Source organism: Lycium barbarum, chromosome 5 (genome assembly GCF_019175385.1).
Source record: "Lycium barbarum isolate Lr01 chromosome 5, ASM1917538v2, whole genome shotgun sequence".
Lineage (NCBI taxonomy): Eukaryota > Viridiplantae > Streptophyta > Magnoliopsida > Solanales > Solanaceae > Lycium > Lycium barbarum.
This window is the reverse complement of record NC_083341.1, coordinates 136,571,927-136,586,388: the sequence shown is the minus strand read 5'-3', so window position 1 is coordinate 136,586,388 and position 14,462 is coordinate 136,571,927. Positions and strand designations below refer to the sequence as shown.

Sequence of the window (14,462 nt, the reverse complement as noted above, 5' to 3'; positions counted from 1 at the left end):
TTGGGATAACTTTTCTAAATGACCATCTTACCCCTTAACCACGATTCCTGCACAGTTTCTGCATTTTCTGCATAGTTTCTGCATTTTTTGGCTTCATTTTTTGCATTCGTTTTTGCATTTATCTGCATAATTTCTGCACTCTTTTTTGCACAATTTCTACACAGTTTCTTCATTTTTTTGCATAGTACTCATTTTTGCACAATTTCTGCACAGTTTCTGCATTTTTTGGCTTCAATTTTTGCATTTTCTGCAGTTGTTTTTACGTTTTTCTGCACAGTTTCTGGCTTTCCGCCCACTTTTTTGCATTTTTCTGCACATTTCCAGCATTTTTCTGCATAAGTTTTGTACAACTTATGCAGAGTTTTGGGTTAAAATTATCCCTTATCTATGGGAGTAAGTTCATTTTGGTCTCTCAAATATTACCCTGAGCATATTTGATCCCTTACCTATGGGAGTAGGTTCATGTTGGTCCCTTAAATATAACGCTAAGCATATTTAATCTCTTAACTATGCTACAGTGGGGCACTTTTGGTTCCTCTAATAGAACCCGTTTAAAAAGTAACGGTGCTAAACCCATATGACACTCACGTGACTTGTAAGAGGCTAAACCCATCGGACAAAATACTAAACTCATTCGCCTTTCTCCCCAACTTCACATGAAGAAACACTTCACCGGAAAAAGCCCTAGCCTCTCTGTAGAAAGCTTCAATTAGCTGGAAGAAGAAGAAGCTGATTTTTTAAAACAGGCAGAAACTTTATCTAATATATTAAAATTTGCATTCACATGCTTCCGAAAAAAATTGGAGCGGTTCTACCAATTAAGATAATTTATAACAGCTGTTAAAAAGTTTTTTTTTTTTTTTAATATTTAACAAAAATAACTTTATATTCACATGCTTCCAAAATAAGTGGAACGATTCCATGTGTGTTGCGAGATTACCGTTTAAGAGTTGGTTACCAACCATATAATCCAAATTTGATGAGTTGCTTTGCTAATATCTTATATGAGTTGCATTTTTTAGAGAAATGCCATTACTCTGCTTTGCATTTTGTCCGATGTGTTTAGTCTTTTACGAGTCACGTGAGTGTCACATGGGTTTAACACCGTTACTTTTTAAACGGGTTCTATTAGGGGAACCAAAAGTGCCCCACTTTAGCATAGTTAAGAGATTAAATATGCTTAGCGTTATATTTGAGGGACCAAAATGAACCTACTCCCATAGATAAGAGATTAAATATACTCAGGGTAATATTTAAGGGACCAAAATGAACCTACTCCCATAGATAAGGGACAATTTTAACCCAAAACTCTACTTATGCACAATAAGCCATTGGAATATCAAGGTTAAAATTAGAAATGAAAAGTTTATCCAGCTCTATCCAATTTCAAACCAAACACATGCTTTGGATTATTAATGATATATTCCACCTTTAATCCAATGAACCAAACAAAGAACTAGACTACAATTCCAGCATAACTTTGTCTGCGTACCAAATGACCACGAAGTGTGAATAGTCTTTATGGTAATAACAATATCACTCAAAATACGAAAATTTCATGCAAGGAGATGTTTATATAAGAATAAGGAAGCAATTTCAGACTATTTCCACCAACATTTACCGTATAGAAAGATAAAGAAAAAGTGGGAGAAACTAAAGACATGAAAATAAGGTAAATATACAGAAAAAACTTTGTATGCAGCAGCCTTTCCAGTTTAAGGAAATGGCAATGGAGGAAACAGGGGTCTCAAAAGAGGGAGAAAACTGAAGACATAAAAGAAGGGAAATATAGAGAAAAACTTTCCACTAGGCAACGGCCATTCCAGTTCAAGGATATGACTGTATAAGATACACGGATTTTAAAAGAATCAGAAAATTATGAAAGGAGAGGAAAGCTCAAAGGGATAACCAGTTAATAATGTGCTTGATGAAGCATGTTTATTAGTAAATTAGCAAGGTTACATAGGAATGGAATATATGCAAAAGAAATTTCAGATCTTTTTGGATCTAGACTAGTACATGCTTTTTTTTTTTCGTCTCATTTATTGAGTTTTTTGCATTTATCAAAGCATATACTTCTTTTGATGATCCTCTATTATATACATTAAATGACAGTGGAATGGCATATGCAAAAGAAATTTCAGATCTTTTTTCATCTGGACTTCTACATGCTTTTTTGTTTCATTTCTTTAGTTTTTTTGTATTTCTCAAAGCATATACTTCTTTTAATCCTCTGTTATATACATATAATAATAGAGAAATGGAATATGCCAAAGAAATTTTTGATCTAATTTGATATGGATTTTTACATGTTTTTTTGTTTCATTTCTTTAGTTTTTTTGGATACTTCTTTTAATCCTCTGAAGAATGGAACACATGCAAAAGAAATTTTGAGATCTATTTCGATCTAGACTTTTACATGTTATTTTCCCATTTCTTGATTTTTTTTAAATATTACTCAGACCATGCTCATTTGACTGTTTTTCTGAGTCATTTGCACTTTTGTCCATAATTTGGGCTGGACTTCCCTTCAAATGAGCTGGTCTTTAATTTTTTCCTTTCAAATGGGCTGATCTTTAATTTTTTGCCGGATCTTTACTTGTCGCAATTTACCTAACCCACCTATTCGACATCCCTTGGTGTGTACATTATATCTCTATGTCATATTAGATCGACAAGAAAACAAGTCATAAGGGTTCAAACACATGAAATCATTGATAGTTGGGGGTGCGAAGAGAAAGATTTCTTTTTTATGACTTTCACTTATCGATCCCGGCCCAGAAAAGTGACCGACCAGGGCAGGGCCGACAAGAAAACAAGTCATAAGGGTTCAAACACATGAAATCATTAATAGTTGGGGCCGTAGTGAAGAATAGGGGTGTTCATGGCCCGGTTTGACTCGGTTTTTTATTAAAATCAAACCAAACCAATTAAGTCGGTTTTTTTTAATATTCAAACCAAACCAAACCATTATAGTATAAATTCTATCGGTTTTGGTTATGTCGGTTTGGTTCGGTTTTCGCGGTTTTTTTCGGATTTTAAGAATGTATTAATACAAAGAACCTTTGAATTAAATGATAACTAAATACAGCTTTGACCGTGATCCATTCAAATCTAAGAATCTTCATAATTAATTCATTAAGTTTATTTAGGTATAGGCCTATGGTTATGAGTATAGGAATTACAGAAACATAACATCTACTTTTCATGATTCTAGTTACCTCCCTACATACAGCCTTTTGATATTTCGCAGCCCTTTGGAATTTTTGTTATCTAGACTCATCGTGTTTATGAAGCATTGAGAAGAAAGCACAGAAGTTAGAACAGAAAATGATAAATAGAAAGACAAAGTCATCTACCAAATCTTTTTAAATTCCAATTGCCATTTTCTCCACTTTAATTTGTTACGGATAAAATGCTAGCTCATTAGTAGTAATTCAGATGGCATGTAAAAGAGGGAGGAAATTTTTTTATTTTACCTTTAGCAAATTTCTTTTTATTTTACCTTAAACTTAAATGGGCTACACTTTTCTTTCTAATTATTTGAATTTGTATTGGACTTGGAATGAGCCAAAATTTTAAGAAGATATATATATATATATATAATATTTTAAATATGTTTGTATCTATCGGTTCGGTTCGATTTTGGTTCGGGTTTTTTTGGTTTAACACCAAACCAAACCAAATGTTATCGATTTTTTAAAATTTAAAACCAAATCAAGTTAAACCAAGCCGATTTTCGATTTATTAAGTCGGTTTGACTTGATTTACCGGTTCGGATCAATTTTTCGGTCTCATTTGAACACCCCCGGTGAAAAAGTAAAAATCTAGTGTGGTCCATAGAAGAGTATTTCTCAAAGCATATACGTCTTTTATCCTCTGTTATGTACTTTTAATAACGGACTAATGGACTACGCAAAAGAAATTTCAGATCTGTTTGGATCTGGACTTGAACATGTTATTTTGTTTCATTTCTTGAGTTTTTTGTATTTAGCAAAGCATATACTTCTTTCAATCATCTGTTATATTGATTTAATAACAGAGGAAAGGAATATGCAAAAGAAATTTCAGATCTTTTTGGATCTGGACTTGTTCATGGCTTTTTGTTTCATTTCTTGATCTTCTTGTATTTCTCAAAGTGTGTACTTCTTTCAATCCTCTGTCATATACATTTAATAACAGAAGAAACGAATATGCAAAAGAAATTTAAGATCTTTTTGTATCTGGACTTGGTACATGTTTTTTTGTTTCATTTCTTGAGTTATGTACATTTAATAGAAGAGGAATGGTTTATGCACAAGAAATTTCACATCTACTTTGATCTGGATTTTTTGCATTTTTTTGTTTCATTTCTTTAGTTTTTCCATTGCTTGATTTTTTTTTATAATACTTAAGTATACTCATTTGTCATTTTTTTTTTCCGGGTCATTTGCATTCTTGTCTGGGGGTAGCAATTTTGGCCCAAACCCAATTGACCCGCCCAACCCGCCCAGATTTTCATGGGTGTGGGCCTGGCATACAATTATAATGGGCTAAGTTTGGGCTAACCCAACTTAACCCATTTGTCATAACCCAAATCAGTCCATTACTTTAGCCCAAATTGATCCATTCATTATTGAAAAAATGACATAAATTACCAGTCTTTATTACATAACTATACTTTTTCTTATTTACAAAACTTAAGACTATAAAATATAAGAATCTTCATTTATCATTTTTTATAATATATTTTTTTAAAAAAAATATATTTTTTTTAAAATTTAAGTTTTTTTTTTTTTTTCTTTCTCAGTGCTTATAAAAATCCTACTCTTGTCCATAATTTGGACTGGACATTATATTTTTGCTCTTCAAATGGAGGTTCTTATTTTTTCCCTTTTAAATGGGCTGTTATTTAATTTTTGCCCGTTGTGAGGACTGGTCTTGAATTTGGGCCCATTTGAAGAGCTCAATTTGAAGACAATACAGTCCCATTTCAAATTCGTGATTTACTATGACCGTCTCCAAGGTAACACACTTTAAGTTTCTTATAAATAATTGTTCAATATGATCTGGATTTTTTGCATTTTTTTATACATAATATGGGCAGGACTTTAATTTTTTGCTCTTCAAATGGAGGGTCTTATTTTTTTTCCTTTCAAGTGGGCTGTTATTTAAATTTTGCCCATCGTGAGGGCTGGTCTTGAATTTGGGCCCATTTGAAGAGCTAAATTTGAAGACAATACAGTCCCATTTCAAATTCGTGATTTACTATGTGGCTTATTCTCCAAGTTAAGACACTTTAAGTTTCTTATAAATATTCGTTTCCCAATTTCAAGAGCAGTTGTCTCATATTTCAAAATAATTTTTCTGAAAAAATGACTTGTTGTTTTTGTTCATACTTTTCTGCTAATTCACCAGCTGCTTGTGATGGAATGCCTTGTCTGTTTAAGGTGTCTATTCCTTGGAATACGATCCTAGATGAAGATTTTGCGATTGATTTTAAAAGTTTGATAGATTCAAAGTATGATGGTGATATTAATCAACTTATGGCAGAATTTGCTGCTGTTGCAGCAGCACAACATTTGATTGGATCAACTACGAAGTATATTTTACAAAGGATGCTGCGATTTTCCTTAGTGAGTCTCTATTTTTTTCTTTTCCTCTTATTTTTTTCCTTAATTTCTCAATTGTTGTTAAAATTTATCTTATTTTGGTTGTGTCTGCCTCTTTTTATATTTAGTAAGTTGACAACAGTGTTTTAAAAGTCGAGGGCGTAAGGCGGGGCGTTTCACATTTGACTCGGCGAGGCGTAAGCCCCGAGACACAGGGCGTAAGCACCATGGTTATTTAAATATACATATATTAAATATAAGGCCTTAAGTATAGTCCATATACAAAAAAATTAGTTTTGCCTTTTTTTATTTTTCATATTTGTTGTTTTTTACTTCATATAGTAACACTAGTATTTATATTAATGAGGATCAATTCAAGTCAATAAGATATTAGCATGTGTTTTAAAGACATTACCTAGGATGTTATTGTAAAAACTTTATTTACTAATGTGAATATTTGAGTAGTTTAGTTCAAAGTTTTAAAATATTGCTCTTAAAATATATATATATATATATATATATATATTATTTTTTTTTATTTTTTTTTGTACTTCTTTTTACAATTTTCAATATTATGTAAGAGAAACTTAAACCATAAAATTCATTGGTAAAAGTTTTGGGCGCCTCAAAAGTTTAGGGGCCTAAAGAAAAAGTTTTACTAGCCTCACCCTCTAGTCACCCTTACTTACAATTTGTAATTATATATAACATAATTTTACAAATATAAACAATACAATGAAATAAAAGATATTATGGAATACAAATCAACTATGACATCTTAACTTTCAAACAATGAAAAAATTACAATTTCTCAAAACAATATTACTATCATGTTGTTCATTTTATATCAATAAACTTTATCAATATTATAAGTAAAACGTAATTGCTTCATGAATAAAATTAAAATTACTTTCAAATAGCGAAATAGTAAAATATGATAATTTTGATACATAGGACAAAAGACCAATGACAAGTGAAAATGTACAAATCGGCTATGTATTTTTTAAAAGAAATATTAAGTGATATCCACCCTCATGATGTTCTCAAATAGTAAATATGCAATACTACAACTTATTATTTGAGTTACACCCAATCTTCTTATTTATATATGTGAAAAATTATTAAGTATCATTCATTTATTAAAGAATTACGAGGGTCAGCGATTATAATTAAGGAATTTAACATATAATTTGTGTAAGAACTGTTAGGCGAGCCTCGAGCGTTGGGCGTTAGGTGTGTTTAGGGCGTACATTCGGGCGCTTAGGACGTAAGCCTCACAGGAACTAAGCCCCGCACGTGAGCCCCAAGGCGTTTTGCCAGTGCCTCGCCCTGGGGCGAGTCCTGAAACTGCCTTTTAAAACATTGGTTGACAATTCAATTATCCTACATGTCAAGTTTATAATCACAAGATTCAAAGGATATAGACACATTTTTAATTTAGAACAACAAGATTCAAAAGTCTATCTTTATTTTTTAAACTCCGTGTCTAGTCAAACGTGGACACTTAAATTGAGACAGAGGAAGTATATGCCAAAATGAAGGAAACGAAAGGACAATTGAGACACTGCGGACACATGGGGACTTAAAAAGTAAATAGACAAGAGGTAGTATTAATGTTAAACTTCTTAAATGTACACATGTTAGTCCCGACTTAGAGTACAATTTCAGTTGGTTTTTGTATAACTTATTGTTGTTGTGTTCGTCCACCTTGGGGTTTGTTGTTAAAAAAAAATTGTCTTATTTTGGTTATGTCCGACTCTTTTTATATTTGGTAAGTTGACAATTCAAATATCCGACATGACAAGTTGATAATCACAAGAATTAAAGGATATTTTATTATATTATACACATTTTAATTTAGAACCACGAGATTTGAAAGTCTATCTTTATTTCTTAAACTCCGTGTCTAGTCAAATGTAGACACTTAAATTGAGACAGAGGGAGTATATGCCAAATGAAGGAAATGAAAGGATAATTAAGACACTGCAAACCCGTGATGACTTAAAAAGTAAACACACAAGAGGTAGAATTAATGTTCAACTTCTGAAATGTACACATGCTTGTCCCTGCTTAGAGTACAATTTCAGTTGCTTTTTGTACAACTTAATGTTGCTGCGTTCGTCCACCTTAGGCGCTTATGTATAATAAGAAAAATATAGAATAGAAAAATATACATATATTTTTAGTAATATGGCCAAGTAATATGAGACGAAGGGAGTATTTCATTTATTAATTCTTAAAGAACGTGAAAAGTCAAGTATAGTAATGTGGCCAAGTAATATGGGACGAAGGGAGTACTTTATTTATTAAATCTTAAAGAACATGAAAAGTCAAAAGTGAACAAGTAAAAGTGCACGGAGAAAGTAAATGTGTGGCGGAGAATTAAAATTGAAGTGCATACATGTATACATGAGAAGAGAATAGATATTGAGCAAGAACGTGAAAAGTCAAAAGTGAACAAGTAAAAGTGCACAGAGGAAATAAATATGTGTCGGAGAATTAAAAGAAGTGCAAACATCTATACATGAGAAGGGAATAAATATTAACTACTATGACATATGTCCACGTGGGATAAAAAAAATAGTTGGTTAAAGTGTACAAGTTATATAGCTTTTGGTACAAGCATTTATTGCCAGTACAATTTATAAAGCTTTTGGTACAAGCAGTCAATGTTGTATTGGTCCCTCTTCCACAATCATTTATTAATTCTTATTAAAGAACGTAAAAAGTTAAGTAATGTGGCCGAGTAATATGGGACCGAGGGAGTACTTCATTTATTAATTTTTAAAGAATGTGAAAAGTCAAAAGTGAATAAGTAAAAGTGCACGGAGAAAATAAATATGTTTGCTGATCATGTGGTGTTGTTTATCTTATGAGTGATGAAGAATAGTATTGATTATAGTAAAATGATATAGAAAGATAAAGAAAAAGTGGGAGAAACTAGAGATATGAAAATAAGGTAAATATACAGAAAAAACTTTCTGTGTGCAGTAGCCTTTCCAGTTTAAGGAAATGGCAGTGGAGGAAACAGGGGTCTCAAAAGAGTCATCATGAAACTTCATATACTGCTTAGGTTTAAACTTCAAAGCAGGGTCTTAGTACATAACCAAAAATAAGAGTCAGACGTTTGTACATGATTAAAGAAGCAATTCCAGTAGCTATTCTATCTGTTTCTACCAACAGTTAGCGTACCGTAAACTCAAAAACTAAGATAAAGAAAGAGAGGGAGAAAACTGAAGACATGAAAGAAGGGAAATATACAGAAAAAACTTTCCACTAGGCAACGGCCATTCCAGTTCAAGGATATGACTGTATAAGATACACGGGTTTTAAGAGAATCAAAAAATTATGAAAGGAGAGGAAAGCTCAAAGGGATAACCAGTTAATAATGTGCTTGATGAAGCATATTGGTAAATTAGCAAGATTACATGCTATATCGTGTAGTAGATGAAAATGTGAGAAAAAAAACAATATCTTGGAGTAAGACAAAGGATTAAGGGTACCACCCATCCAATCCCGGTGGAATCATCTGACCACGAAACATTGGCGAAGCAAACAGAGTTATGCTGTGTTTAGTTTTAAAACCAGGCGCAATGGTTTTGGAAAGCTGACCTTAGGAACCAACTCTAGTTGGTTTTGGTCAAAACCAAAAACCAGGCTAAGGCCGGAAACAAAGTGACATGATGCTTGCCTTGTTTATGGCAATTCTCTTTCTTTCTGTTTTTTTCAGATAGTTGAAAGTACATTTAGTAAAAAATAAAAATGTTTAGACGGTTTTAATTATGTCTTCTCCAGCGTGATAGCATTCAAAATGTGTGTTTGAGATTTTGAGTGATATGTTTCAGAACAAATATTTCTCAAAACCAAATCCAAATTCACATTCCAAAAATCCAAAACTAATACCTCCAATACCAACCAGAAAGCAAGCCAATCTTAAATCCAAAGAAAGCTTACATTAAGTAAACTCAAGGATAAACTCCCACAGATACCTGCCAAGAACGATTATTTCTTTAGGCTCACGAAGTGCATCTCTTATTGCATTTGGATGATCTTATGTATCTATGTGAGCTCATATTGGCCGGTCCCGAACCCGGATAAAGGATAATGGTTGCAATAGGTTGATGACCAGGGTAAAACTGGTCAATTTATGACGAGTCATCTTTAAAACCAAATGGAGTGGAATGAATATAGAGAATTTATCTATAGTGGATAAGCATAGATAATTGTTGCATCTCCGTTGGACTTTAAACATCATTAGAGACAAAAGAAATCTTGTTCGCATGTGTCTCACTTGCCATTGGATTCTTGTTACATAGGATGATGAGTTAAGAAAAACAAACTTTATCTCCTTGTGTACTTCATTCAAGGAAACTAAAATGTGAGATAGATTAGATCAGTACCATTATATCATAAACCACGGCTTCCTAGCATTATAAAATCAGAAATGCTATTAACTAGAACTGGAACGCCGGAACCAATCAATGGAAACCACACGAATTATCAAAAAAAAAAAAAAAAACAGGTGACTAAGTTGGATATCATGATTATAGTTTAAAGACTTCAAAGTTAACGAACGTCCAACCCCATTTAATCCAAGTCCACTTGACCTACACCATAGCAGCACACATGAAGCGAAGCACTATCTAGAGCGTAGCTCATCAGCTTAATTATGTTGGTTGGTTGGCACAAAATTGGAGACCACATATCGAATCAGGAAGTTGAGGAATTACTCTTAGAACTTGGCATGTAAAGACTATCCTATTTCAGTAATTTCGAGCTGCAAGGAACGAGTGCTTAGTACTGGAACAACAAGGAATTAGCTAAAAATTAGAGCTAAGTTCTTAGCTACCTACCCCGTATAGCACTTATCAAGGGGAGAAGAAGCCAATTTCCCCCACGTTTGACGCAGGTTGTTGGCAACCCTTCAGATGATTACCAACCCTTGCAAGTGTGCATTTTGAGGTGTTTGCACCCACCCCAATTTGGTTTATCAGATGTGAATGGACCACATAAAATTGAAGTTTTCTTCTCTAGACTCTCTTCATGGTTCTTTGACCCATATATAACAAAAAAATGATGAGACACGTGAACTTGATGTTTGTTGTTGTGCTAGAGTAAACTTGACAAGTTCCAAATACGTTTGCACTTCACTTGTCATAACTTGTTCAGATGTGATTGACGTTTAAGGACTACTTCGGATACAAGAATCACCAGTCGCACTTGTCAAAGTAAAATTTTAAACTAATCCAGTGCAAGAAAACATCAGTCCTTCATTGCTCTTTACTGAACATTGTTCCTATCCCACCATCCCAGACATAATTATACATAATTACTATACATCTTAAATAGAAGTTCAGCCAAAAGTCACTGTGAAAGCTCCAATATCTCATCTCAAATAAACTTAAAAACTGCAAACACTGAAGTTATCCAAACACTTATGCTTACTTCTTATATTTTCTATTTTCTGTTAATTTCAATATTACCCTCATTTCTAAAAATCCTTTAAGCATTTTTATCCAAACACGTAACTGCTTATTTATAAAATAACTTTCAGCACTTAAAAGTACTTTAAGCACTTATGCTTAAAAACCACTTTTTTTCAACTAACCCAAACGGGCTCTTTATCTAATGATTGACTTCCATTTAATACATTTTGCAGAGTGAGAGGTCGGCGGACATGTTTTGTGATGATATATTTGAGAATAACCTGCTGGCATCAGGAAAATGGTCAGTCTCTATCCTAGAAACATTGTTTTAGAAACATTGCTCAGTCTTGGATTTTGGATCCTAATCCAATCCACACATTAAATTTCATTAATGTACCATGATTAGTGATAAAATTATAGGAACTAACAACCACAACAACAAATCCAGTGTGATCCCGCAGGTTGGGTCTGGAGAGGGTAGGATGTACGCAGATTTTATTCCTACCTTTGTAAGGCAGAGAGGTTGTCTCAGAAAAAAGTATCTGATACAATAATGTGAGAAAAGAGATAGCAAAATAACAAAATACAGAACGTATGTGGCAACAGATAATAATACACATCAAGGAATAAGAAACTACGTGATACCGATATACTACTACTAAAAGGAAAAGAGGAGAGGAGGAGACCCGCCCTCTCCCTCCCCACACACAAGTCGACAACACTTAATTACCTTCTAACATTCTACCTTAATCCTCGACCTCCATATGATAAAATTATAGGAACAATAGAAGTTTATTATTTATAATTAAGTGCTAACAATTTATTTTTAAAACACACACTGTACGTTTATTAGATGAGTATAAATCTTAATTAGTATCCATGTGGTAAAAGTAGTGGATAATAGTTCATTCCTTGCTTTAGAAACAAAAGTGGAATACGTATCACTGCAATTTTAAGTTGTATGAAATGAAAAAAGAAATACCATTTGTATATTTTACTATTATTCAAAAAATTATCAGATTTGTAGTTGGTATTCCTTAAATATCTGCGGATTGACTTAGATATGGAGTCCGGAGCCAAAATGGGCTATTTTTACAGCAAAGAGCCCAAAATGGGCTGCTCTTTTTTTTTTTATACCACAATGGGTATTTCGTTGGTTATCCAACGAAATACCCAGCATTTACTGTTCATGGCCGGAATAATTTCAACCAAATTTTTTTTTTTTGGTATTTCGTGATTCTACTAATGAAATAGCATTAAATTTTTTTTTTATTTGGTTCATACAAAAAACGAAATTAAAAATAAAATAAAATTTGGTCCTATTTCGTTGGACTACCAACGAAATAGGACAAATTTTTATTTTTATTTTAATTTCGTTTTTTGTATAAACGAAATAATTTTTTTTATTTCGTTTATATGAAAACAAAATAGGAAAATAATATATTTTTTTTATTTCGTTTTTTGTATAAACGAAATAATTTTTTTTTAATTTCGTTTATACAAAAACGAAATAGGATTTTTTTTTTTTTTTTTGTATTTCGTGATACTACTAACGAAATAGCATTAATTTTTTTTATTTGGTTCATAAAAAAAAACGAAATAAAAAAAAATAAAAATTTTGTCCTATTTCGTTGGACTACCAACGAAATAGGAATTGTTTTTAATTTCGTTTTTTGTATAAACGAAATAATTTTTTTTTATTTCGTTTATACAAAAACGAAATAGGAAAATATAATTTTTTTTTTTTGCATTTCGTTTATATTCATCGTATTCGATTATCTAAATCTCAAACTAACTAACTTCATTAATGTCTAAAAAACTTTTTTTCAGCGGATGGTTTTAAAAAAAACATAAAGGAGAGGGGAGTTGGACTACGACACTGTGAACTGTGGGGCTTGAACTACGACGCTCTCGGATGGGAGGGGGAAATCGCTCACTCGATAATTAAGATGGACGAGATGGAGAGAAAGATGAGGATGAAGATGAATACGATAGCATTAGCGTCATTCCTGAGACTGACGAAGATTAGAATATTTACATTAATAAGATATCGTTTATATTTTTAATGAAGTCGGACTTCATTATATATATATTTTGGTATTTCGTCTATTAAAAAACGAAATGTGAATTTTTTTTTATTTCGTTCATATCAAAACGAAATTGGAATATATATATATATATATATATTTATAACGCAGTAAAATACTGTGTTATAAACAGTACAAAAAAATAAAATTGGCCAACTTTATTTTTTGCAACACTTAATGTTTTTCTCCATACCTTGACCAATCATTAGTCGTGTGTCAAAACTCCGAAACGTCAATATTTTATATAGAACTTGATATTTTTTTCTGCGTACAGTAATGTAGGCCCAATACATCAAGGATACGTAGACGTTCGGATCGTCATTTTAGGTGTTGAAAAGGCGGCCGAAGTAAGTTTTGTTTGAAAAAACTTAGTGTTTGACTGTAAGGTTATTTTAGTCAACTTTATATGTCGAGAAAATTAGTCAGCTTTATTTTCAAAAATTGAAACCGCAGAAGTGAAATTGACATTCATAGCTACATTACCCCGAGATTTTTACGTTGAAATCTATTGCGTATCATCATCTTATAAGTAAATAAAACTGAAAATTTCACGCCAATTTGGGGGAAAATTGAAATTGAATGGGATAAAAGCTGTTTTTTAAAAATACGCAAGTTAAAAAAAAAAAACGCGTAAAACGGACGTCCGAGCGCAAAGTTATAACCATCTAAAGTTTGACGACTTTACAACTAGTTTTTCTCCCTATATTTTTTAGAATTATATTTATATTCAAAATAAAGTTATGTCTTGACTTTACAACTATTTGTTTTTTTGTTTATTAAAAAACGAAATAAGATTTTTTTTTTATTTCGTTCATCTAAAAACGAAATATGAAAATAATTTTTTTTGTATTTTTGTATTTTGTTTATATAAAAAAATAGAAAAATAATTTTATTTTCATTTCGTTTATATAAAAACTATATATATATATTGTATTTCATTTATATAAAAACGAAATTGGAAAATATTATTTTTTATATGAATATATATTTTGTTGGTATATAAACGAAAAAAAATAATTATTTTCCTATTTCATTTTTATATAAATGAAATACAAAATATATATATATATATATATATATATATATATATATATATATATATATATATATATATATATATATATATATGTATGTATTCCTATTTCGTTTTTATATAAATGAAATGAAAATAAAATTATTTTCCTATTTTTTTATATAAACGAAATACAAAAATCCAAAAATCCAAAAAAAATTATTTTCATATTTCGTTTTTTAATAAACGAAATACAATTTTTTTTTTTACTATTTCGTAGATATACCAACGAAATGCAATATATATATATATATATATATATATAATTTCCTATTTAGTTTTTTTA

At 31.4% G+C, this 14,462-nt stretch overlaps 1 protein-coding gene across 1 annotated transcript; it reads left to right on the top strand.

Moving 5' to 3' along the window:
• The first annotated feature begins 3,853 nt into the window (after positions 1-3,853).
• LOC132642784 (uncharacterized) lies at positions 3,854-13,219 on the top strand. The gene is made up of 3 exons (XM_060359827.1): positions 3,854-5,615; positions 11,251-11,318; positions 12,848-13,219. The coding sequence occupies exons 1-3, from the start codon at positions 5,355-5,357 to the stop codon at positions 12,858-12,860; spliced, it is 342 nt and encodes a 113-aa protein (XP_060215810.1). The 5' UTR covers positions 3,854-5,354; the 3' UTR covers positions 12,861-13,219.
• The last annotated feature ends 1,243 nt before the right edge of the window (positions 13,220-14,462 follow it).

Excerpts from the sequence above, each read along its gene's own strand:
- LOC132642784 (XM_060359827.1), top strand. The coding sequence starts at position 5,355 with ATGACTTGTTGTTTTTGTTCATACTTTTCTGCTAATTCACCAGCTGCT. Across the intron at positions 5,616-11,250 it reads GGATGCTGCGATTTTCCTTA|AGTGAGAGGTCGGCGGACAT; the intron begins GTGAGTCTCTAT and ends TACATTTTGCAG.